The 25,239-nt window shown below is 32.6% G+C and overlaps 1 protein-coding gene across 1 annotated transcript; it reads left to right on the top strand.

Annotated features, from left to right (window-relative positions):
• Nucleotides 1-251: 251 nt before the first annotated feature.
• On the top strand, nucleotides 252-25,239 carry LOC119681043. Its single transcript, XM_038094107.1, has 4 exons — nucleotides 252-1,522; nucleotides 16,988-17,341; nucleotides 17,738-17,990; nucleotides 24,498-25,239. Exons 1-4 carry the CDS (start codon nucleotides 1,494-1,496, stop codon nucleotides 24,879-24,881), a joined length of 1,020 nt encoding a protein of 339 aa, XP_037950035.1. The 5' UTR covers nucleotides 252-1,493; the 3' UTR covers nucleotides 24,882-25,239.

Raw genomic sequence — 25,239 nt, 5'->3', positions numbered from 1 at the left:
TTAACTTGAGTGTAACTGTTGTTGTTATAATTATCACTGTTGCTTTAGCTTCTGCTATTGCCTCTCTGGCAACCGGCATATGCGGCATACTGATGGTACCATACTCGTATACACTCGTACTATGTTGAGACTGTCATAAACACAAAAGATTTGCGCGCTAGCAGAAGCTATCGCAGGTGGAACTGCTGAAAATACTAGAAGTTTGTGTTTGTGTGTGTGTGTGTTCGTGTTTGTGTAGAGTACAACCCCAACCGAAAGACGTATGAGTATATATGATGAGTCTTTCTTCGTACTTTTGTTCTTTTATTTTGACTCCAACAGTTCTTACCGTACCACAAATGTTTTGAAGTTGATTATTATTTGGTTTTGTTTTTGTTTAGCTTTTCGTTGCTTTTCGTTGCTTTGCTTGCAACTTGTGTGTGCAAAATCGCTTTCCTTGGTTTGGTTGTTTTGTTGATTGGCCTGGTCTGGTCTGGTCTGGCATGGCAAGGCATGGCATGGCTTGTTTAGTAAAAAGCACTGTGTTCACTTGCAACCGATTCAGTCTTTGACGAGATTTTATCGTCTACGTACGTGTTTTGCTGCGATTGCGCTGTGCCAATTTCTATGCACGTTTATTTCTAAACACGAGAAAAATCCAAATACGCGAAATTTAGACTGCAATTCAGCTCGGTCGATGCGTCATACAGCATTCAACAGTCTTCAAGAATTGTTTGTACTCAGCTTGGTGCTTCTTCACAGTTCGTCGAAACTGTAAACTCACGCTGCGGTTTTTAACGCCTGCCCGGTTGGAGCGGCAGCAGCAGTTTTCCGTTGTTTGCACTCATTGTTGCACAATAATTCTGTTCCGTATTGTTGACTTATCACAAATTTGCCATCATTCACGTGCACTTTGCTCGAATTTGTAGTACAACAAAAGGTGGCGCTTGTGTTCTTGCGGAGCTAGAAAGAAAGGAAGTCCGACGATAGACCGAATTAATTTGCAATATTGTACGCGAAAAAATCGTGAAAACGTGTTTGTGTGCTATCGTGTACGTGTTCTCCGTCTTCCGACAAAGTTTGGTTCGATTTCAAGAGGATGTCCTGACTTCTTCCAGGAAGTATCAGCTAACTTTCGTCTGCCGCTGTGTAACTTTTGATAAGAATTAGTTACGGGTTAAGAAACTTTTCATCAATTAGAGACAAAAATATTGTCTGTGAATTTGTTATTTTGTTATTCTAACGCCTCGAGGAAGAATCACATAATTTAATTATTATTTATACAAATAACTGTGAAAAGCCGTGGATTTGCGTAAACTCTCTCGGCTTTAGTGAAGAATTCAGTGGAAGAATTTAATTTTCTAATTCGTTGACTTTCTTTTACGGGTTAATGTGTGTTTAATATATTAATTTGTCAATTTGTCACATTTAACAAAGCAAAATAAATATATTTTGACTTTTCATTATTAATTATAAAAATTAAAATCTAAAATTTAATAAAAAAATATCTCATAATGTTGCTGCTTAAAGTGTTCATTGTCAGGTGAGTAGAGACTTAGTTTTTTTTTTGGTTAATTGCACTTGGCTTGATAATATCTGGTGCAGTTTCTAGTTTCATAAATTATTTAGTTAACCAGAGAAGCTTAATAAACAACAACAACTAACTTGAAGAAGAGCTAATCTCTGACTTTTAATTAAAACTTACAACATCACAGCATAAATAATTACGTACGGTGCAGCAAGACAGAGTGACATTGATATATTATTAGGCATATTTTTAGATTGCATGCTTAAGGTTTAAGTTAATCAAGTTCAGTTAGGTGATTAAATAAAAAATATATGTTTTAAGTAATTCACACTACACTTGTTTATGGCCTAATGAAGTACACGTACTGGCAATGATTAATCATATGCACGGAGTTCCCACAAGCGACTAAGAGAAAAATTTCCCGAATAAGCCTGGCAGAGCACGCTGGTTATCAGAAGAAAATACGAAATATGAAATTGGACTTTAGGAAATTCTGTGAGCTGTGGTTTTCACAAGATCAATGAATTCATTTCACTAATAATATCTTTTAGAATTACTTTAAATTACATTACATTACAATTGTAATTGTAATAACAAAATAATCAAAAATAAATTAACATTATTTAAGTTTTAGTAGTTTATTAAAACCATTGCTCTTGTAAATTAAAAATAAGCATAATCTTTTAAAAATCTCAAGAAAAACTAAATAATTCTTTCTCATAAACAGTCATGACATTCTTATGTTTCGGTTTAAAGATTTCATAATTATTTTAAAAAATTTCAATACTTTCTATTTGAATAAATATTAGTTTTAAAAAAACTTTTTTTAAATTTTTTTTTTGAAATATACTTCTAATTAAAGACCCTATAATTATTTTAAAAAATTCCGACACTTTTTATTCGAATACATATTAGTTTCAAATTTATTTTTTTGATAAGCAAAATTTATAGATAGATAAAAATATTACTTTTTTTAAGTAATACTCCTTAAAGAAACATACCTGTCGACTGCTTCAATAAAGCGTAATCTGCTTAGCACTACGGTATCGGTGCTGACGCTCATTGCTTACTAGGTAGACATATTATGCTACTGCTTATAGCCTATAATAACTTTTTGACCTTGTGGCTCTACGGAAAAGGAAGCAACTGTATTCCACCTCACCTGATTTCTACTTTATTTATACCTAATTTCTACTTTTTTGAGATGGTCAATGGTATTGGGAGGTTTAGGGTTAGACTAAGGCCCCTATGCACTGCGACCAGCTTGATCTATTATGCACGCCTTTGTATTTAGACATTTAGTAACTTGAGGAATCGACCAGCTCGCTCGGAGGAAGTTTTCGAAGGTCTTCATACTCTAGTTAGTATACATCTAAGATTTTATGTCTTCTGTGTCCTAGTGCATCACAGTTGGTGATCAGATGTTTCATAGACTCTTCCTCATCACAGCAGAATCTGTAATAATAATAGTAATAATAGTATAAATTGGTATTTGCATACTTAAAGTAAAACCAAAAACTGTCAAGTATTGAACTCTACTACTATAACTAGTCTTTGTAGCCAGTGAGTATTGACAGCTAAACAATAGATATACTGTTAGATATAGTGAATTCGTTCAAAGATGCCTATAGTGGTTACAATAATATAATATCTCCATTTAATATATGGGAAGTTGAACGCTTTGAATTTTGCTTGGCTACCGATAAAGTATCGGACATCAGATTCTGATAGAGTTTTGTAATAATTTGTTTACAACAACTTTAGGGTCTATAACTAGAAATACACTTCTAAATTCTGGTATCCTGTGTGATATTTAAAATTTCACGAAGATATGTAAATTCATAAATAAAATGAATCAACTTTAAAATCAATCTAGTTACCTTATTACGAAAAGAATACAATTCGATTTAAATTAAAAAAAAATAATATCTGTGAATTTGTAAAACAGATAAACAGATTTTAATATATGAAGAGTTGCTTTGGTACCGATAAAAAATCGGGCATATTTTTAAATAAATAAAAAAGTTAATTTTATTGTTGATTTAATTTTTGGATTTTCGATATTTATATTATGTTTTATCTTGGGATATAATTAATAGATTTCACACGAGCTTTTTAAATATTTGTTAGTATTTAATCATATCAAATGATCAAATACTAGTATGTATGTCTTAGAATAAACATTCCATAACTATTGATAGTTTTTGATAGCTTACTTTTCTTATATTTACTTAGCTATAAGTTGATCTTTACCATGAACGGCAATTTTAAACATTTTATACTCATTCTGATGTAATTTTGAGCACTAATTAACTTGAAATGACAAGTTCCTAAGTACTTTGAAAAGAAAACAATTTACAAAAATGTTGATTATTCAAACATTTCAAGACATTATTTTCGAAATATTTTTACTACAAATTAGACAAATACTTTTGCAAGTATCCCGGTTTAAATGAAGTCGCTAAGTCTTCCAAACATTCCAAAAATCAATAAAAATTATTGTGTCCATTCCTTTATAGTACCCTTCAAACAAACAAACTTTTGTTCTTCCAAAAATATAAATCTTTGAACAATTAGCTAGGTTATCAATCCAATACTTACTTACTTATGTGGCCATAACAACCCGTTACCGAGTTACGGCCTGACGCAGCATGTCTCCCCAGGCGCCTCTGCTGCGTGCGCGCCTTCTCCAGTCTCGTATATCAAGTCCAGTTAGTGCTCCCTCAACTTGATCACTCCACCGGAGACACGGTCTACCTCTACGTCTTCTTCCGCCAACTACTGCTTCAAACACCTTTTTCGCCGGAGCGTCTTCATCCATTCTCACGACATGACCAAGCCAGCGAAGCCGCTGGATGTTAATGCGCTGAATTACGTCAATGTCGTGATAAAGCTCGTACAGCTCGTCGTTCATTCTAATGCGGTAGTCGTCGCCAACTCGTAGAGGACCAAAGATCTTACGAAGAACTTTTCTCTCGAACACTCCCAGTGCTGCTTCATCATTCTGTGATAACGTCCATGCTTCTGCGCCATACAGAAGCACAGGGAGGATGAGCGACCTATAGAGCGTAAGTTTTGTTTGTCGAGAGAGAGCTCTACATCCCAATTGCCTACTGAGCCCATAGTAGCACCTATTAGCAATGGTGATTCTTCGTCTGATCTCCAGACTGACATCATTTGTATTCGTTACGGCGGTGCCAAGGTAGATGAAATCCTTGACAGAATCGAAAGTATAGTCGCCAGCCACTAGCCCGGCGTCCGAGCGACGCACATTTCTACCAGTAGCCGACATATACTTCGTTTTTCCCTCATTCACCGCTAAACCCATTCTTGCAGATTCCTTTTCGATAGCAGCAAAAGCAGCTGTAACATCACGCTTGCTACGCCCAATGATGTCAATGTCGTCGGCGTAAGCAAGGAGCTGGACACATTTGTAGAATATTGTTCCATTACGATGAACACCTGCCCTGCGCATGATCACTTCCATGACGAAATTGAAGAGGTCACATGATAAGGGATCACCTTGTCTGAAGCCTCGCACGGTATCAAAAGGTTCAGAGAGACTCGATCCTACCTTGACGGAGCTACGGGTATTACTCAGCGTCATTCTGCAAAGTCGAATTAATTTTGCAGGGATACCGAGCTCAGACATTGCGGCGTAAACGTGATCCCTAATGGGGCTATCGAAAGCTGCTTTATAATCGACAAAAAGGTGATGAGTGTCGATGTTATGTTCGTGGGCTTTTTCCAGGATTTGTCGCAGTGTGAATATCTGATCAATGGTGGAGCGACCAGGTCGAAAGCCGCACTGATAAGGTCCAATCAGTGAGTTGGCATGTGGCTTCAACCTTTCACACAGTACAGTTGAAAGAACCTTGTACGCGACAGGTATCAGGCTAATCCCGCGATAGTTGGCGCAAATCGTCGGGTCACCTTTTTTCAAGACAGGACAAAGGCTACTGAGATTCCAATCGCTGGGCATACTTTCATCTAACCATATTCTGCAGATAAGCTGATGCATGCACCCTATCAGCATATCGCCGCCGGCCTTGAACAATTCAGCAGGCAGGCCATCTGCGCCTACCGCTTTGTTGTTCTTAAGTCGCTGTATAGCAACACGCACTTCGTTATGGCTAGGTGGTGGAATTTCAACATCATCATTTTCGATTGGGGATACAGAGGGCATTTCTTCAATGGCAGAGTTGATGTTATCATCGCCAGATAGTAGTTTGGAGAAATGCTCCTTCCATACTTTCAGTACATTCTGCGTATCTGTAACCAGATTACCATTTTCGTCCTTACAGGTTGATGCACCAGGCTTAAAGCCTTGAGTCAGACGGTTGACTTTTTGATAAAATTTACGGGCATCATTCCTATTTCTACACACTTCGATTTCCTCTCGCTCGCGCCTTTCTTGATCTCGTTTCTTCCGTCTGAATAGGCACCTCTCTACCTTCCTCATCTCCCGATATTGTTCATGCACGGTTCGCGTTGCTGCTGACTGCAGGGTCCTTTTATAGGCCGCGTTCTTCGCAGCAGTAGCTTGGCGACACTCTTCGTCGTACCATTGGTTTCGCCGTGGGGGACGTTGGAAACCAAGGACATCTTCCGCTGTTGTGCGTAGGGAGTGAGAGATATGTCCCCACTGTCTACCGGCATTATCGGAACGGGAGGGTTGGTTGTTTAATCGGCTAGAGAGCTGAGCGGCGAAGGCTTCGGCTGTCTCTCGTGATCGCAGCTTATTAACGTCTAGTTTTTTCTGAACATTGGAGCGTACGTTGTTGGCGGTACTAAGCCGCATGCGTACCTTGGCTGCGACAAGGTAGTGATCTGAGTCGATATTTGGACCACGGAATGAACGTACGTCCAGCACACTAGAAGCGTGCCTTGCGTCAATCACGAAGTGATCAATCTGGTTTCGTGTTGCTTGATCGGGAGATAGCCACGTTGCCTTGTGAATATCACGGTGTGGGAATCTGGTGCTACATACTACCATATTTCGCGCCGCAGCGAAATCAATTAGCCTTAGACCGTTGTTGGAGGTTGATTCATGGAGGCTAAATTTTCCGACAGTTGGACCAAAGACTTCTTCTCTTCCAACCTTTGCATTAAAATCCCCGAGAACAATTTTAACGTCGTGGGCGGGACTGCGGTCATAAATTTCCTCGAGTCTCGCGTAGAATGTATCTTTGGTCAAGTCGTCCTTTTCTTCTGTCGGCGCGTGAGCGCAAATTAACGTGATGTTAAAAAATTTTGCCTTGATACGGAGTGTGGCAAGCCTTTCGTTCACCGGTGTGAATCGCTGGACTAATTTTGATAGTCTCTTGCTTACCACAAAACCGCATCCAAATTCACGTCGATTTGCATGGCAGCTGTAGTATACATCACAGTTTGCTCTTTTAGAGCAGCCTTGTCCTATCCATCGCATTTCCTGGATGGCGGTGACGGTGCCTTACATTTATTGAGGGCTTCCGCCAGTTGGATAGAGGCACCTTCCCTATAGAGGGTCCGGACATTCCAGGTGCATATCCGTAAATCATAGTCCTTTAATCGTTTGCATTGGTCGTCAACGTTATTCGGTTTCCAGTTCCGAGGCATTCTTGCGTCCTTCATTGGTGGTTGATTTTACGTGACGGGTACCAAACCCTGTGCACAACCCAAATTTAAAGTCCTGGGGATAGGACTCGCCGTACGCACTATTAGTTCATTACCCAGCGGGTGCCAGGTAACTATCCAGGGGTGCCACGAGGAGGCTGTGCGACAACTTGGATTGAGGACAACAAGGATTGCGCTGGCATTTTCCATGTTAAATGCAATCAGACACGTTGCCTTGTGTACTCGCTCCCAGAGGGCACGCGGGCCCCCCCCCCGCGATTGGCCTTTAAAATTTTCTTTCAAATTTTACCCCTGGATAACACATGTGTTAACAAAGTGATAGACGTAGTTGGCTAATAGATGAAGCTAAGTGGTCACTAAAACCAACCAGCATCTATTGTTAAACCAATTAACATGATTTATTTAATCTTATTTTAGTCATCCACTTTTCTTTGCTCATTACAATTGTCTCCAAATATTATGCTCTTTAAATAAGTATTTAATTTTTTTTTAATTAGATAGTTTTAATTATATTTAAAGTAAGTGTGGCAGTGCTCTTCAAAAAGATTTTCTGTCTTCTTGAATTTATGTGATTAGCAAAATGTCTTCCGGTCTTTCACAAGACTTTTCTTAAAAGACAGACACTGATATTTTTTTATAATATTTATGGTTTAAGATAGTATAAAGTTCACGCTTTAGATAGTTTTGTATCTAGAACGCTTAACAATTTATTATTTCACTTATTCACATTTATCATTATAAAAAGAATTTCGTATTTCTTTTGTTAATATATTATTTACATATTTATCAAATATAAATCTTTTTCTTTAATGTCTGTAGTTATTTAATCTTTTTAAAGTGTTACTTTCTTTGAAGTCACTAGCAAAAATTTTGTGGTTTAACTCTTATCATCTTATAAAATTGTAAACTTATAAATTTTTTTTGGATTTATTTATTGACCTGTTTTTTATAATGGCTTTTATATATTTTTTAAGCTTGGTTAATATTTTTTATTACACTCTATATTTCGAATCTCCTTGCGAGTGATCATCAGGATCACGAACCAACTCGTTCGGAGGAAGTTTTCGAAGGTTTTCATCCTCTACTTAGTATACACCTAAAATTTTGTTTCTTCTGTGTCCTAGTGCATCACAGTTGGTGATCAGATGTTTCATAGACTCATCCTCATCACAGAAGTTTTCGAAGGTCTTCATCCTCTAGTTAGTATACACCTAAAATTTTGTTTCTTCTGTGTCCTAATGCATCACAGTTGATGATCAGATGTTCCATAGACTCTTCCTCATCACAGCAGAATCTATGATAATAATAGTAATAATAGTACTAATTGGTATCTGCATACTCAGAGAAAAATCAAAGACTATGTCAAGTGTTGAACTCTACTATTATAACTATAATTCAATGTTTAATATTTTTTATGATACTCTATACTTCGAATCTCCTTGAGAGTGATCATCAGGATCACGATCTTACATAAATTAATATGACTAAAACTATGTCTACGCCTATCCACTCTATTCTATCGTCTATATTGCACTTTCTTGACTTATTTTATTTTACAATTTTAAGTATATATTTTTGGCAAGGTTAACCTTCGCTTGGGTCAACAAATTATTAATCCAAATATTTTTTATTTAAAAAACCTTGTACTTCATATAATTATTGAAATCTTTAAAATTAAATTTATTATTATTATAGAGTTTAAAAAAATTAATTACCAAACAAGCATATTAAACTCACCATTAACTTATTGCCCTCAATATTTTGCAATTTTCTATCTTTTTATGACCTTCCAGATACAAATCTTGTTTGGTCTAAATATGTTTTTATTACATAACAAAAACTAGAATTGATTAGTTTAATAACACACAATTTAAATCAATTTGCTATAATTTGCCAGCTTTTATTAGCATGTAACTCCTCAAATCACATGCAACATAGTTGGCACAAGAAAGACCACGAATGTTTTTTCCCATCCTCCCGAAGACATTTAATTGTGTCTCTTTCAAGATACAATTACGCAATAAAAAAAAAGCATATGTTAAAATTATAACTCCAGGATAAATCCAGATTATTCAAAGAAATTTACATATAAGCCATTAATCATAGCACAGTGTGGACATAACCGTATACTTCAACTTTAGTTAAATAAATTATGAATAAGATACAAAAATCAAGCAAAAAATAAAGTCATATTTTTAAACCTGTTATTAGCTGAAAACCGAACTTTGATAAAAGTGAAATAATTTTCATATATACTATAAATTCTTTCTTTAGGCTAAAAATGTTATTCCCCTATTAACAGTAACGTTTGTTTGGAATTTTCTATTTTTATTTCTTTTATATGTAATTTTTATATTTTATTTTTTTCCTACTCATATTAACACATTATTTGTTTTTTGTTTGATTTTTAATACTGCATGGAACCGTTTGGAGTATTGTATCTCAGCTTTCGTGGCGGACATAAATTGCTGTGCAATTTGCACTACACAGACCTTTCGTCATTAATTTGCTTCATACATTATTCACATCTCCAATATAATGAATTGCAGCAGTTGACACGCAATCTTTTCGTCATTATCCATAAAACATTACCGAACCAATAAAAAAGTGCTAGAGATTTGTGTACAAAAAAGAACTTCACTCTGAACAGCAAAAAGGATGCTGAAGCCTTGCAACAAAGATTCGAAATTGATTAATAATTCAAGTGTGCCGCATGTGTTGCGGCAAATAATGCAACGCCACACAATGGCGAAAGTGGAAACACGCCTCAGTTCGAAGCAATTCCTTACCACGAAAAAGGGGTATTTTTTTAAAATATCGAATATATTTCACATGTTTCGTAGTACTGAAAGCCTAGGGGTGTTTACTGGTATCTACCCAAAAGTGTTCCATGCTTGTAGTGCAAAGAAGACATCAATTATTAATTTTAAAAATAATACAAAACATATTGAATTCGTACATGAGTTCATTTTATTGAATAGTACTCTATATACTTTGTTTTCATTGACTTCTTATATTCTACTTTTGTTTTGCAATAACCATATGGGCTTAGCTTAGACAAAAAGTATTTGGCATATTGTAATCATACCCAGCTATTAATTCTGCCTAGAAGAATTGGTGGTTAAATAATCATTTCTGTTTTATAAAATTATGAGATATTTTTAAAAAGTAATGGAGAAGCATACATTGGGCCTATATAGGCCAAGTGGATTCCTTTAGATCGCCGGTATAACCTAACCTAACCTATTAAAATGGTTATAATAATCATTTTTGTTTTATTAAATTATGAGATATTTTTCAAAAAGTAATAGAGAAGATACAATGGGCCTATAGGCCAAGTGGATCCCTTTAGATCTGTTTTATAAAATTATGAGATATTTTTGAAAAGAAATGGAGAAGCTTACAATGGGCATATAGGCCTAAGTGGATCCCTTGGGATTGTCAGTATAACCTTACCTAACCTAACCTAACCTAAGGGGCGAAGCTTTTCACAACTTTCATTCTGAGAATAATTTTCCATTAACAAGCGAGTTTGCACAGATCAAAACAAATGATAATCTTGCTTAATACCAAAACAATATATCTAAACTTTCCAGTCCAGTTTTCGAAATTTTTATAGAGCCAAAAAATATATATGCGATCTAACAATGTTATTATGAAAAACAACATTTTTCGTCTTTACAGTAGAGTGGCCAAAATTGTGCCAAGAACAGAAAAGTTGATATACTAGAAAATCTTTACTTTCGATAGTTTTTTACAGTTTATAATATGTATATTATATTCTCCAGAAGGGATGTATCTCCTTCTAATCCTATTAAAAGTATAGCATTATCTTCCTTGTCGCCAAACTTAAATTTATGAATCTTCATATACAATATTTTCAACAAAAACTGTTTTAATAAAACATTAGTTAAATGTATTAACTAATTTATTCAATTACATTTAAATTAAATTTCTTCACGACATTATACGTATTACACTTGGAATCGCTTCCTCATCCAGTGTGATCTCTAAATTTAGCAGCCAGCAACTTGCAAACATATTATCTGTTCGCAAACCTCAAAAAGTACTACGATGAAAAAGGTTTAGTTTGAGTAAAACAGTGATTGTTAGAACAAAGGTCTTTTTTACGTGTGCTATAAACTCGTCTTTCGAGAAAGGTATAAAACTAATAGAGAGACATGAAATTGATTAAAATAAACTAGAAGTAAAATAGAATACAAAACATCTAAATTTTGTTCAAATCTAACGCACATCTCTAATGACTAATAGCATAATTCTAGCTGAATTAAAAATCCTTCACAAGGCAACTAAGGTTCCTGGTGTAATACATTATTGAATAACTCAATATATCTGTTTATTCACGAGCAGTCAATTATTTAAGCTAGTTACAATAATATGTCACTCGTTCTCAATAGTGTAAGGATAATGAAGAAATATTCTTCTGCTGTGAATTCTACTTAACAATTATATCATTTTATATCATTGGAATACCGATGAACTAGTCAAATACAAGGATATTCTTTTAAATGACTTTTTATCGACAGAAATAGAAATCTGTTTATCCCTATAAAAACGCCGTTTCATTTGATCTTCGGCCAAAATTTTGGATGAAAATCTCCAAGTTTATGACACCGCAAGTTTATGACGAAAGCGAAATGTATCAGATTTTAACCAACTTGAATCTTTTTTATTAAGGGTGCATAAATTGTTGTCAAAACGTTCAAATTTTGAACTTCAATGTATATAAATTCTTAGTCTTAATCTTAGTGTTAAATTGAAAAATTTTCCAAGCAAATTTACTAAAAAATATTCCCTTCTCAAAAGCGAAAAGAATAATGTATTTCGACATTAGACATAAATTTACACAGACAACTAACTTTGTGCTAGCTAATTGAAGCCAGTAGTCTACAAATAAAGCTTTACTCCTGTAAATTACACATACTCTCTAACAGCAGATCTCGCATAAGTCAAGAGTATAAAGTGCTTATGTATAACAGCATTATAAAACCAATATGAGGCTATGATATCCAGAGAGCATTGAAACACACAAACATCGGACCGTACCTTCACTCAACGGTGATAAAGGCTTTACTCAACGGTGGCTTTTTATATACATTCTAAAGAACAAATCCAAACAGTTGACCGAACTACCTGTTCATAATCAAGCCTGAACAACAAAACCAGACTCATCCCGATACCATTTATACCTGTCACCCTCAAGAAAAAAAACAACAATAACCATACTATTTAAAATTAAATATAAGAGCTCTAATAAATATAATTAATTTATAAGTTGTTTTTTTATTTTTAATATTAGAAATTCTCCAGATGGAGGCAAAAGCAAATTTACTGAAATACGTATAGAGATATACAAAATATAACGCTCGAAATATTCTATTATTTGATACAGCTCGTATTTTGATTCTAAAGTTCTTTAAAGATCTTAAAGAAAAATATTGAAATCAAGCGCTTTATGGTGTATTATACCATATTTACCATCTATATTATATAGCATATATATGGTATATAAATGTATTCACCGAAATCTTTAAATTCCCTAGTTAAATCTGAGTTAGATAACGTTAGAAAAAAATATATTAAAAGCCTGACAGATCACTCTTACCTAATAAATAAAACTTTATTAATAACGCTGTCAAAATATTGAAATCCTTTCGATAATATTTTTCATATTCTATTCCATTTGATAATCCTGTTTCTTTTTCTGACATGCCACATAATCCGCTTAATTGATTCTACAATGTACGATTCAAGTGCAATAAAAATAACAGAATTTCTAGGCTTTTTATTAATCCATTTATCTTTTAATTTTTATTTACTTTGTTGGCACTTTTGTGGTCGAATGTAAATTAAAGGCACACTCGCTTCAGTAGCTCTTACCTATAATATTTTTTGTCTATTTTTATTAGGTTTTGAAACTCTTTTATTTACGTCTGCGGATAAACTATATTTCCTGTGCTGGTTCAAATAACTTATAAATTTGCCTCACTCTTTGTCCGCCATGACGTTTCATATGAAACCAAACGCTATACTTTCTGGTCTGCGGCTCTTCCGTTATTTTTGCACATATCCACCATGTCTTGAATGGACGCATACACACCCACTCAGGCCACGGAGTAGGCGGTCTTGCATATGTGGTTACATTAGGAGATTGCATATATGCTGTCGTACGGCACGGAGCACATGTTGCAATATTTGTTGAAAACATTTTTAGATCTTTTATTTTCATTTAATTTTTATTTTATTTCAGTTGCGCATTTTATGCTGAAAAAAGGAGTTACGCAAAGTATTTAATTTTTTATTTTTATTACTCCAACACTTCAAGTTTTTAAACTGGAAATGCAATTTATTTCTAAATTCTGGGAACAAATTTTACTTATCATTTGTACTTTACCCAGTTCTTTACTGGGTATACTTTCTTTACTGTATCCGCAGCACAAAGTTTCTCTTCCAAACCTTATTTATTTTATTTGCAAATGATTTCTGCGAAGAACGACCTATAAATATTTATGGCTTCCAGAGATTTCTATGAAGGCACATTCTATGGGTTTCGTGCGATCCGCCACTGTGCTTTTGGCATTGAATGCTTTGTATGCATATTTTTCACATAAATTTCATTGAATTCAACTATAATTTGTTTTATTTTTTATTTCACTTCATTTAATTTCTTTATTTTTTGCGAAATAATGCTATGCGAAATAAGAACTTCTTAGGCGGTCAATAGTTTTTAACAGTTCCATTATGTACAGTTTTTATGCTATTATTTAGCTACTTTAATTCTTCTTATTTTACTCTCCTTTTATTTTGTAATACAGTGGAACGTGCTTTTCAGCAATTTTATGCTTTCTTTAAGACATCTCTTACTATTCGTTAATATTTTGTTTGTTTCATATTTCAACTTCCATTCCAGAATAATTAAGAGGATTTATGGATTCAATTCAAAGTTTTATATTTCCGTGAAATTATAAAATTCCTAAACAAAAGCTAAGGCATTATTTGTAATTTTTGTTTTAATACAAAATGTAATACTTTAAAAAATCAAATAAATATATAATTAGTAACAGATTTGGATTTTTAGTTAAGTTCCAATGCAAGTATTATATCAAATATTAATCAACACATAGTCTCAAAGCGGTAAAGATATGGAAGAATATAAAATATATATATTATATATAGTATATAAGAGAGAAATATATACAAAATATTTTAATTTTTAATTTAATTTTGTGCGGCAAGGAAGAGTGGAATGCCTACGCACTGACCACCTTCCGGCGCCCTTCCGGAAGGTGAGTGCCCCACTCGCACGGGCTAAACCACTCCCCCTCATTCCTAGAGACCTTGTTCTACCCCGGGACTACGTTAGTATAACTTCGAGGTAGGGTCCCTATTAGTCATTTAAGACTTCCATCGCTGTGTCCTGCGTCCAGGCTCCGCTACTGTTGCAGATAATTAATCTTGCCCTACAGTCTACTTTTTTCAATCTCAGAGTATGTGTTCCGGCTCTCATTCGTGCTCTTCGTTCAAGATTAGATTGCGTCCAGATCTTTCTTCTTTTCTCTTAGAACATTTCCGATGAATTGCGTGATTTTGCTCCAATTTTCTGCTCATTCTATCATTTTTTCTACAATATTATCAACTGTAAAGTGACCCATATATCCTGCAAGTAGTGTTCTTTCTCCACGCCATCTTTCGCAGTTGAAGAAAGTATGCTCAGTATTGTCCTTGACTGATCCGCAATATATACAGTTGGGCTGCTCTGCTTTTTGCATTCTGTATAGATATTTTCGAAAATATATTAATACAATAAAGACATTGAATACAGAACACTACATATAAATTACTCAACTTAATTTCATTCACATTGTTATGAAGTAAACTCCTTCACACAACTCCCACAATGAGTTAGTACTCAAATAAGCATTAAATATATGCATTAAAATGAGCAATTTTAGTAGTAACGAACGAACAGCAAAAAAAAATTTGAGGTTGAATGGTAGTCTACTTGAGCTCAAATAAATTTTCTTTGTAATACTATCGATAAACGTTGATTATACCCCAGAAGAACAATCAAAAAAAAAAGTAAAGATCGTAAGTTATTAACGACAATGATGTAAAAGGCACGACTCTTGTAATTAAAGAAAAGTCAATCAATCTATACAGTATGTAGACACTGGCATATTCCTAATATTAAAGAATGAAACCGCTGTTATGTCGGTAAGAAAAGTGACTCAAAGATATTAAATTTTGATAAGTTGGACACATATACGATAGAAAAAAGATTACTCCTCCTCTGTAGAACATTGGTACGTCCCACTACAAAAATTACAATGATCTTATTGCATTCCATTTTAGTTTAAGATTTATTTAATTCATGGTCCTGATTTTTCGGTATAGTGAAATACGTCAAACTAATATCACATTTTTTATTAAATGTTTTCCATTTTAAAATATGAATCATTTACTAATCATTGAATATAATAATTATTGGTATAAAACTATACTACAAAAATATTGACTAGTTATTTGAGAGTAAAAAAGATATGTGATTTCAAGAAGATGAACCCACAAGCCACATGACATTTTTTGGTTTTGTTTTGTTACACGTGAAAAATTCCCGAATGTAAATTGGTCATCTAGACTATTCAATTTATTAAATTATTTATATAATTTTATTTTTTAACTTATTATTTAAGTATCTTGCTTATGATGATAATCCTTAAGATCTTGAAACTGAAAACAAATATCCGTTATATTGCATCCTACTTTATTAGGATCTAGCACTATTCTTTGCAGAGCATTTAAATGATGTTATGTTTCACTCTTAAAGAGATGGTTCCAATTTGAGTCTCAATATATTTTTGGGTATCTTTTATTTCGGTTTATTTTCGAAACTATAGAATGGATAGTCCTGTATACGGTCTCTTATAATTTATAATTAATAATTTTAATAATAATTTAAAAATATTTTATATCGATTTTCAAATTTAATTACGACGAAAGAAACTAAGTTTCTTAATAGAAACTAGTTTTTTAATGGAGAGGTATCTTGAACAGTAATGATTAATAACAAAATTTTATTATTTATTAATTAATTGAATTTTTGGCTGACCATACAGCTGTTTCGAGTATTAGTTCATTCATTTAGTATATTGCTAATTTATGATTTTCATAGTATATTAACAAAAGTTCAAGTTCGAACATACAAGTCAAGTACTGCTTCGGCTAATGAACACTGACTCTGAACTTCAAATTTGGCAGGGCTCGCGTTCAACCTTTGGTTCTTGCAGTCTCAAAAAATTATTTATGAATAATTAAATATAAGAAATATTTCCAGATATACCACTTATGATGATTATTTGACAATACTCAAAACAACTGTGTGGTCAGCCAAAAATTCAATTAATTAATAAATAATAAAATTTTGTTGTTGTAATTCACTACTATTCAAAATACTTTTCTATTAAAAATATTAATTTTAATGCATTTAGTTTTTATATTATTATGATTATTTATTATATTAACAAATAATATTAAATAGATAATATTTAATAATTTATGGTTTATTTAGGTAGTAAATCCGTCAATGTAATCTTCAAACAATGAGTGGAGTATCATTAACTTTAAGTGTAGTGTGATTTACTTACTCATACTTAAGTATGTGCTTACAGCAATAATGATATCTAATGACAAAGCAATGAAATATTTATACAGTTTAATGGATATGTTGGTTCGTTAAGGCATTACTAACAAATAATTAACCCTTTTCAGTTCAAAATTTATACTCTACCGCATACTCTAACCCTGTTTTATTAATTATATACTTTTTTTGTCATTTCGTAACAGTTTCTGCTGCATTATTTCCCTCCAACATTTTTCACAATGCGCCGAAGAACGAAAGGGAAGAGCAACGGAAAAGGATACAGCAAAGCAATCCAACATTTTTACAATCAGAAAATTGGATACGGCTACTAAGGATGGAAACATGAAACAGTCAAAGCCACAAAAACAACAAGAGCAAGAAATTAAGTTGCAACAACAACAACAACTGTTACAGCAACAACAGCAACTACAGCAACAGTCGAAAACGGGTAAAGTCAAGTCGGCGAACATATCAACCGAAACGACGAAGCCGCCCAGAACGAAAAAGCTGAAGAGCGCTACGAAGAGTTCTCATAGCATGAATAAGAAACTTCTAAGGTAGGTTTTATGGCGATGACGATGGCGATGGCAACGGCGATGACGATGCCAATTGAAAAAAATATGCACTTAATTAAAAGTAACTTAACCAAAGCAAAAGTAAAACCGCATCAGGGATTTTCGATTTTTGATGCATGGCACGTTTTTCATGATCAACATTATTAAAATATGAAAAATAAAACATAAATTATAGAAGAAAATTCCTATGCGAGTAGCAACTCAAGTTAGTTAATTTGGGTTCAATTTGCAAAAAACAGAAAAAAAAAAATAAAGCACAGATAAAATGTTTATTGGAAACTTATTAGCCTTTAATTTATGCAATTTATAGTTTAATGTATATGGTATTTTCATCTCTTATCAACTTTCTTTTCTTTTATCCTTTTGTTTCCATTGCAGCAAATTGGGTTTTACAAAAGTAAAGGCACCCAACAGCCACAACCGGAAACGTTTGGCAATTGAGTCACGACGTCATGCTTCGCCCGATGATTCACACATGTTCATCATAAAATTACCGCCAAATCTGTATTATTACTCGAGTCCCAAGGAAGCTGGCGTGCAAGCGAACTCGAAGAATGCGTTGGTCCAACATGCGCAGACAGAAATTGAGACGAAGCCAGCGGTGCTTAACGCTGATGCTAACGGGAAAAAGGTAAACAAGATGCCATTTTCATTCCATATTAATTCTTAGACATGAACATGTCTACAGTGTTGTTATTTGGTGCTATCATTTATGCCAAATCTGTGTACCATCAATACAAAATGCAACAAGTAACTATCCATGCTTCGCCAGACTTACTGACTTAGTCAGAATCATTTAATCTGTCGTGTGTGTAAAATGCGCCTTCCATCCATCGAACTGAAGATAAACATCAATATTTTATGGCACAAATTACTAAATGTGTACAACAAAATCAAATCCCAGTGGTGTAGAGAACATTGTCTGCAGGTGCCAATAAATATCGTTTGGAACAATTTCCTTTCTAAACATAGCATGAAACTGTAAAAAATTCCTTACTCTCAGCTCATATAGATTATTTTGCTATTTATAGATAAGAAACGCTTGTATAAACTCGTATGTTACATAGATTTTCCGAAGTGATATAAAACTTTTTACTATGTCAGCGTATACTACTCTTTAAGTAATAGTTTTATAGGGTATTTATAACACTTCTCTTAGTCGGAATTTATTATTTTGTTAAACATAGTCTCAAATATGTAAATATTTAGTAAGGTAAAAATTATTAATTTTTTTTAGAGCAATTTACAAAAATTACATTCGGACATATCTGAAACCATAACCCATTTTCGAAATACAAGCATGCTGTGAAAGAAAGATTTATACGCTAGATTCTATGATTATATTTATTTAAGGATAGGATAAGCGAAATTTTAGTTTCGAACTTAAAGTAAACGTACGTTCAAGTACTCGTATCTCTTCTATTTTCAGACTAAATACTTCCATTAATTCTACTATGAAAGAAGTACATATTAGACTAATACTTTTGATTCCAAGAAAAAAAATTTATTTGAACATAATTATAATAAAATAATAAGTATTTGAAAATTTTTTTTTGAAATATTTCTTTATAACTAAAACAGTAGTTTCTCCTCCTCTAACCTTAGTCAAAATTTAATTTTCATAGTACTGCTTATTGTTATCCGATTTAAGGTTTCACCTACATAGGAAAAGCTTAAAAATCAAATACAGAAGTTTAAAATTTAATAAGACGACAAGAGGGAAAGATTAAAAATAGAGTGTCATGAACGATTGCAGAAAAAAGTGTGGATGAAAAAAGCGGAATAGAATTTATTCTGTATTCAGGTTCAGAAATCATGTCACTCAATTGAACAAAGCATTAAATCGATTAGGTATAAATTTCTGTAATTAGAAACACATTTCAACAGATCGATGGCGTCAAATGATATAGAGCTGTAGTTAAAGCATAGAAACAGAAGTTTCTAAGAAATAAACAGTTTAATACCTGATAACTCATCGTGTAAGACGTGTCTATAGATACTCGTAGTTATATATATAAACCCTCAGATATTTTATATTGAACTTAACAAAAAATTTTACTCGGACTTAAATCCATATACAGTTCTTGCAGTTTTTAACACTAAAGTAACATACAATATAGTAAAGTATGACACTACCAATGAGTTGTTATGAGTATAGCGCAGAAATAGTTCCATGTCAATTATATATAATAAAATCAAACAAACTTGCAAGACAGTACGCCTAAAGGTTGAACATCTATGGTTTGTGCTGCTGTTTAAAAATGTCCAACGAAAACATCAACTGCGCATTACTTCCTGAGGATAGGGGCGATCTCTTAATGCTGTATCTCTCAACTGACATCTATTCACCTTGGGTGTTTATGTTCGTTGCGTCGCAGTTGCTACATGATAGCTGTGAAAATCTGTTTTACTTGTTCCCAAGCATATTTCTAACACAACATATGTTGTACAACTCACATACAAATATTATGGTCTGTCATTAATTTTTCTTATGATTCTCTGGCTAGTCTTCCGCAAACTATTACTACATGGTTTACGCTTTCTATTATTCCATCATAATACAAATAAAAGAGATCATGGGCATGCTTGCAGTTGAACACACATTCTCCAACGCAACAATATTCTGTAGGAAACTGTGTTACATAGATGTTAGGATCTTCATATATTCTTCCAGTCTATACTGTAATTGATAGGTAAGTTTAAGCGTCTGTTGAGTCTGATGATGCATTCTTTCGTTATCGCCAGTGTATGTATATTTGAATCTGCACTTTATCTATATAATTTCGACCAAAGCACTTTTGTGTTCTCATATAACATATCTCACGACTTCCGCCTCTTTCTATATATTCCTCTGGATATTCCTTCCACCCGTTGATCTGTAAAAATGCGTCTGGCAATCATTTTTATAACTACAAACTGTATCTAATAATCTGTTTGTAATGTGGTTATCAATGAAAGGCGCAAATAAACTTATAGAAAGTTACCACTTTCACCAGTCAATCAACTAACGATAAGCTTACAATATGTTATTTTTATGAGGTTGTATTATTACAGTAAAGCTTGGTTCAATTTAGGTTTATTTGCCTATTGCACGGCCTAATAAATCTCGATGGGTTTGAAAAATTTAGTTATATGATGTTAGGATATTATACTTGCTGTGGATAGCTGTGACAGCTAATTGCTTCATCAGATAATGTACGGTATACGGTATACCGTATACCTTATTATTTACTATGTAGTATTGCGTCCATACAATGTTATTGTTGTTGTTGTTTGTGACGAAGAAGTATGTGATTTTTACTTTGGTCCCCTAATGTTGTGCTTTAACCTTGTTATTGAATTGAACTTTAACTATAATTCCATATATTTGATTATTCCTCAATTTAGTATTTATTATCAAAATGAAATAGTTTGATACAATAACACTTCCGTACACTATAAAAAATTTATAAAATATTTCTCTTCAAATATAAAGTAGTAATTTATAATTCAAAGAATTGTTAACCAGTCCAATTTTCCTGAAGTTGAAAATTGTTTTCTTAATTATGTATTTATATGTTGACTTTAATTATTGAATTCCACTCAATTATCAAACTTGTTCCGTTCAGAATATGGTTGGGGTTGTTCTAAATTGGAAACCCTCTGTCCATAAAACAACGACTCTGTTTTACTTTATATAGTTAATTCACATTGTATGGAACGTATTTACCTACAAAAGTATTAAAAAAAATGCTAAAATCTATAAAAAGCAAAAATAATGATCTGTAGCTGTATATGTCGACACATATGCCACATCGTGTCTTCAATCTCTCGCAACAACTGCGTCATGTTCAAATCTTAGCCATTGCAGTGGACTCAACTATTTTAAGCCTATACGGTACATATTGCAACAGCAACAACAACAACAACTGAGGCAACAACAACAAAAAGAAGTTCCATTTGGGCTGTAAAATTGTGACTTGAATTAATGTGCCAAGTGTCATGTTGAGGCACACATTTATGCGGAACCATTTAGTGGGCTTAGTAAAGGATTTACAGGCGCAGGAATGAACAGATGCTGCATTCATTGCTCATTGGATGGTTTTTTTTTTCTTCCGTCATAATTGAAAATTACACATAAAGTAAAGCGTATAGTAATCATACTCAAGCGTAACGTACGCTTTTTATGTAGCCAATTTAAAATGTAATTTGTAAGCGGCTCAGTTAGGAGCTAATTCTGGTCTGTATTCTGTATTCCTAAATCTCGGTTGTGCAATCAAATTACTGCGATACACAGTTGAAGCCACAGGTAATCGAATATTAAAATTTATGAGGCGCCAATTTATTTAAATTTAACAGTGGCAGAGGTAATAAAAATTTTATTTATATTGAGAATTGTAATCACTTATGATTTCACTTAATGCCTTAAAAAAATATCTTTGACTTAGAAAAATTATTCATAGTCTTAATACCTAAAATCATGAAAAGGAAAACTAAATGACATAGCCATGAAAATAGGAATAGGAATTTTAAATGTATTTTTGTTTTATGTATAAACGAAAGTAAAATTTTGCAATTATTTCTAAAAATATAACAAATTTTTACTTTAGAGACATTAAGAGACCTAAATAGGTTTGGAAATTAGGGTTTTAGAAAAAAGCAGCTGGCGTAAATTTAGTCTAACTTTGGGAATGACTATTTTTATCTAATTCAATGTACAAATAGAAGTTTATTAAAATAATATAATAAATAATTGTTGGTTAATAAAGTATCATAAAGTACTTTTAAAGTTAATAATTTCATTCTTACATTGCATTAGGAATAAGTAGGCTAACATTTTCCTTTATAAATTCGTACATTTGCAGTTTATATTGCAATACTAGACACTAATTAAAGATAACATATAAAGGAAAGGAATAATGAGCTCTCACTTAAATGAAGAGAATACTATAACCTACAATTAATACTGCCACAATTAACGGGAAGTTATGTCTGTATATATAACCGTATATAAATCTGATTTTTCCCAAAGCCAACTATTTCGGAACTGATGATTGAGTTTTTCATGCTGTTCAATTCAAACTTTAAAAAACTTTGAATAAAAAATTGATATAAAATTCTCTATATATATATAAAATTTAAATTGGGATTTAAATATATACATATATATAAAATTTAAGTTAGGACTTAAGCAAGAAACGGTACAACTTTGAACTTAACCCGCGGCGGCGATTGACTGTACTAGGGACTTAAATTTTTTAAGATCATCAGCCCAAAGAACAATTTTAGATATTGCCATAGATTCAAAGTAGTTTTTAAACCTTTGAAAGTACTTAAAGGTTACAGTTACGTAATCATCCAATAGGCCTAAATGGGTCCTTAGTAAATGGGTCCTTAGCCGGTTTAACCCAAACTAATCTAGAACTTAAACGTTTTGTCAAGCATAGGCCAATTGCACATTTATTTAAATCACTACGTTTGTCATTAGTACTAATAATGATTACTAGTTAAAGAGTATCCTTAAAGAAGAATTATTAAACACTAATTTAAAACAACTAAAAATGACTGAGAAATAATGAACGTTCGAAACTACGAAGTCAAAACTCGGGATTGTTAGAGATAATTTGAAGAAAGCTTTAATATTGATTTTATTGCAAAAAAAAGGAAAAAAACAAAAAGAAAATAATTAACAGCATTCATAGATTAGAATTTTAGCTGGATAAGAAAAAGAAGGACAGAGTCTAATAACAACTTCATTTTTGAGAACCGTTTTTAGAATGAGAAAAACTTTGCTATCTTCTACATAAAGATTGAGAGTATTTTTGTCAAGGTTTCGTTAGTCGGTATGAATTTACAAAATATGTTCTAACTACACATTTAGTTAGAACATATTTAGACACATTTAGATAAATTATTAAAACAAATCTAAATATTATTTTAATCTGTTTAAGATAAATGATAATTGTAAATTTTAATTTTTAAATAAGCGAAATAATCTATAGTATACTGATACATGCTGTGTCATTGTGATAGTCTCGCCAGTCTCAGATTTCGGTACTTATCCACTGCCTATCGACTTATAACGGAATTAGGCAACATCTCTCCTAAGGATATTATAGCGTTCTTAACTGGTAATGGAAATGAAGTGGTTATGTCATAATAATCCTCAAAGAATGCAGTGACGTGGTGACAAGTTCCCAACCCATCTTAAAATCTAATCCAATCTAATATCGATATCTATAGCACACGTTTCTCCGTTCCTTTTCTGTTGACATTTATGGAGTAATGGAAATAGATACCATCATTAATATAAACAGAGTACATCAAGAGAAGAATAAGAATATACATCCTTATTCCCTCCACATCTCTGCATATTGTATTTATTGATCATTTCTTTCAAATTTTCTATTTCCAAACGTATGTACAGGTTTTATTTAGAATAAAAAAAGAATAGAAAATAAACGGAGTATTGCTTCTCATAAAACTGTGACCATGTTTCATCCTTTGTGTTATTTACCGATTCTAATTGAACCGAAGATACTTTGCCTTTCGAATGGAAGTCAAAATATCAGCTGCTGATAAGTTATCTATAAAATTCTACTTTATAATTAATAGTTTTATCTACTTGTTGGCTTGTAAAATAGTGTATCTAAAACTATACACGTATATAGAATATACTCGGTCTTAGGAATCAATGTTCATCGATATGTTCGTAATGTGGTATTTGATATTCTATCTTAACTAAGTATAGGTTAACAAGTTTTCATTTTTATTAGCAGTTCTTATTCCTTTTTCTCTGGTCATTAAAAAGCAAATCATATGCAAAGACCTTATTGAAATTTCATTAATATTAAATTAACTTTTAATACTTCAGCTAAATGAAGTCTGTTATCTGTAGGTTTAATTATCTCCACAACGTTTAAGAAACATAAACATAATTAAAATTTGTTCCACATACAGGTTGTTTTTAAATATATTTTAATAAGATTGCAAGACGAAAAGCTTATTAGCATTTCTTGAGAAGAAAAAAAAAGCACTATTTCACCGGCATATAATCAATTTTATTTTTATTTTTATTTTTTTTTAATTTTTTAATTTTTATTATTATTTATGCATTATATTATTTACTTCAACTACTTCTGTGCTCGTATATTTCAAGGTCTCTTTTCCATTCAGCTCGAATGGTAAGCCAGGACGCATTTATCATTGGAATTTGCCGGTAATAAAAAAGATACTCGAAGATAAACAGCGCTTTCCGTCTGTCGCAGATGCAACAAAGGATCAATTGATTGACATCAAAGATATACCAACGTGGAATAAGCCATGGGAGAACGAGACTTTTGAAAAATCCTATGGCAAGTCAAGTATGATGAGCTATAAAAAATCATTGAAACGCAAATCGCCTTCGTATTATGCGCCTGCGACTGCAGTCAATAAAAATAGTTTTAATAAATATTTCGCCGGCAATGGTAAGCCGCGTGGATTTTATGTAATTAAGGAAAATCAGAAGAAACCACTCTTCTACAAGAATATCATATCGTAAATGTGTTAAAAATATAATGATAACCACAATAAAAGCAATAATAATATTTAAGAAAAATTGCTATTAAGAAATTCCATAATCCATAAAAAACCGTACTGAGTGTACTGACTAGAAGTTCAACTTTAATAGAGTGGGTGTCCCGGTTTTTAAAAGAGGTATGATAATTTTATCATAAAAATCATAAAAAAAATATATGTTGTTAAAAAGTAGAAATCATTTTACAGTAATAATTTATGTTTTTTATATGGTATAACATAGTTAAAAAAAAACATGTTATTACAGTGCTTTGAAGTGTCTACTCACTCTAACATAGAAAATATATATAATTTATGAGTACTTAAAAACAGCACTTAAGATA

Source organism: Teleopsis dalmanni, chromosome 2 (genome assembly GCF_002237135.1).
Source record: "Teleopsis dalmanni isolate 2A chromosome 2, ASM223713v2, whole genome shotgun sequence".
NCBI classification, from domain to species: domain Eukaryota; kingdom Metazoa; phylum Arthropoda; class Insecta; order Diptera; family Diopsidae; genus Teleopsis; species Teleopsis dalmanni.
Note: the sequence above shows the minus strand (reverse complement) of the source record. Positions and strands in the feature narration are given on the sequence as shown.

What these genes read in the sequence shown, in the direction of transcription:
- LOC119681043 (XM_038094107.1), top strand. Translation starts at nt 1,494, where the DNA reads ATGTTGCTGCTTAAAGTGTTCATTGTCAG. An exon ending in CTTAAAGTGTTCATTGTCAG is followed by an intron (nt 1,523 to 16,987) that starts GTGAGTAGAGAC and finishes ATTTCGTAACAG; the next exon opens with TTTCTGCTGCATTATTTCCC. An exon ending in ATGAATAAGAAACTTCTAAG is followed by an intron (nt 17,342 to 17,737) that starts GTAGGTTTTATG and finishes TTTCCATTGCAG; the next exon opens with CAAATTGGGTTTTACAAAAG.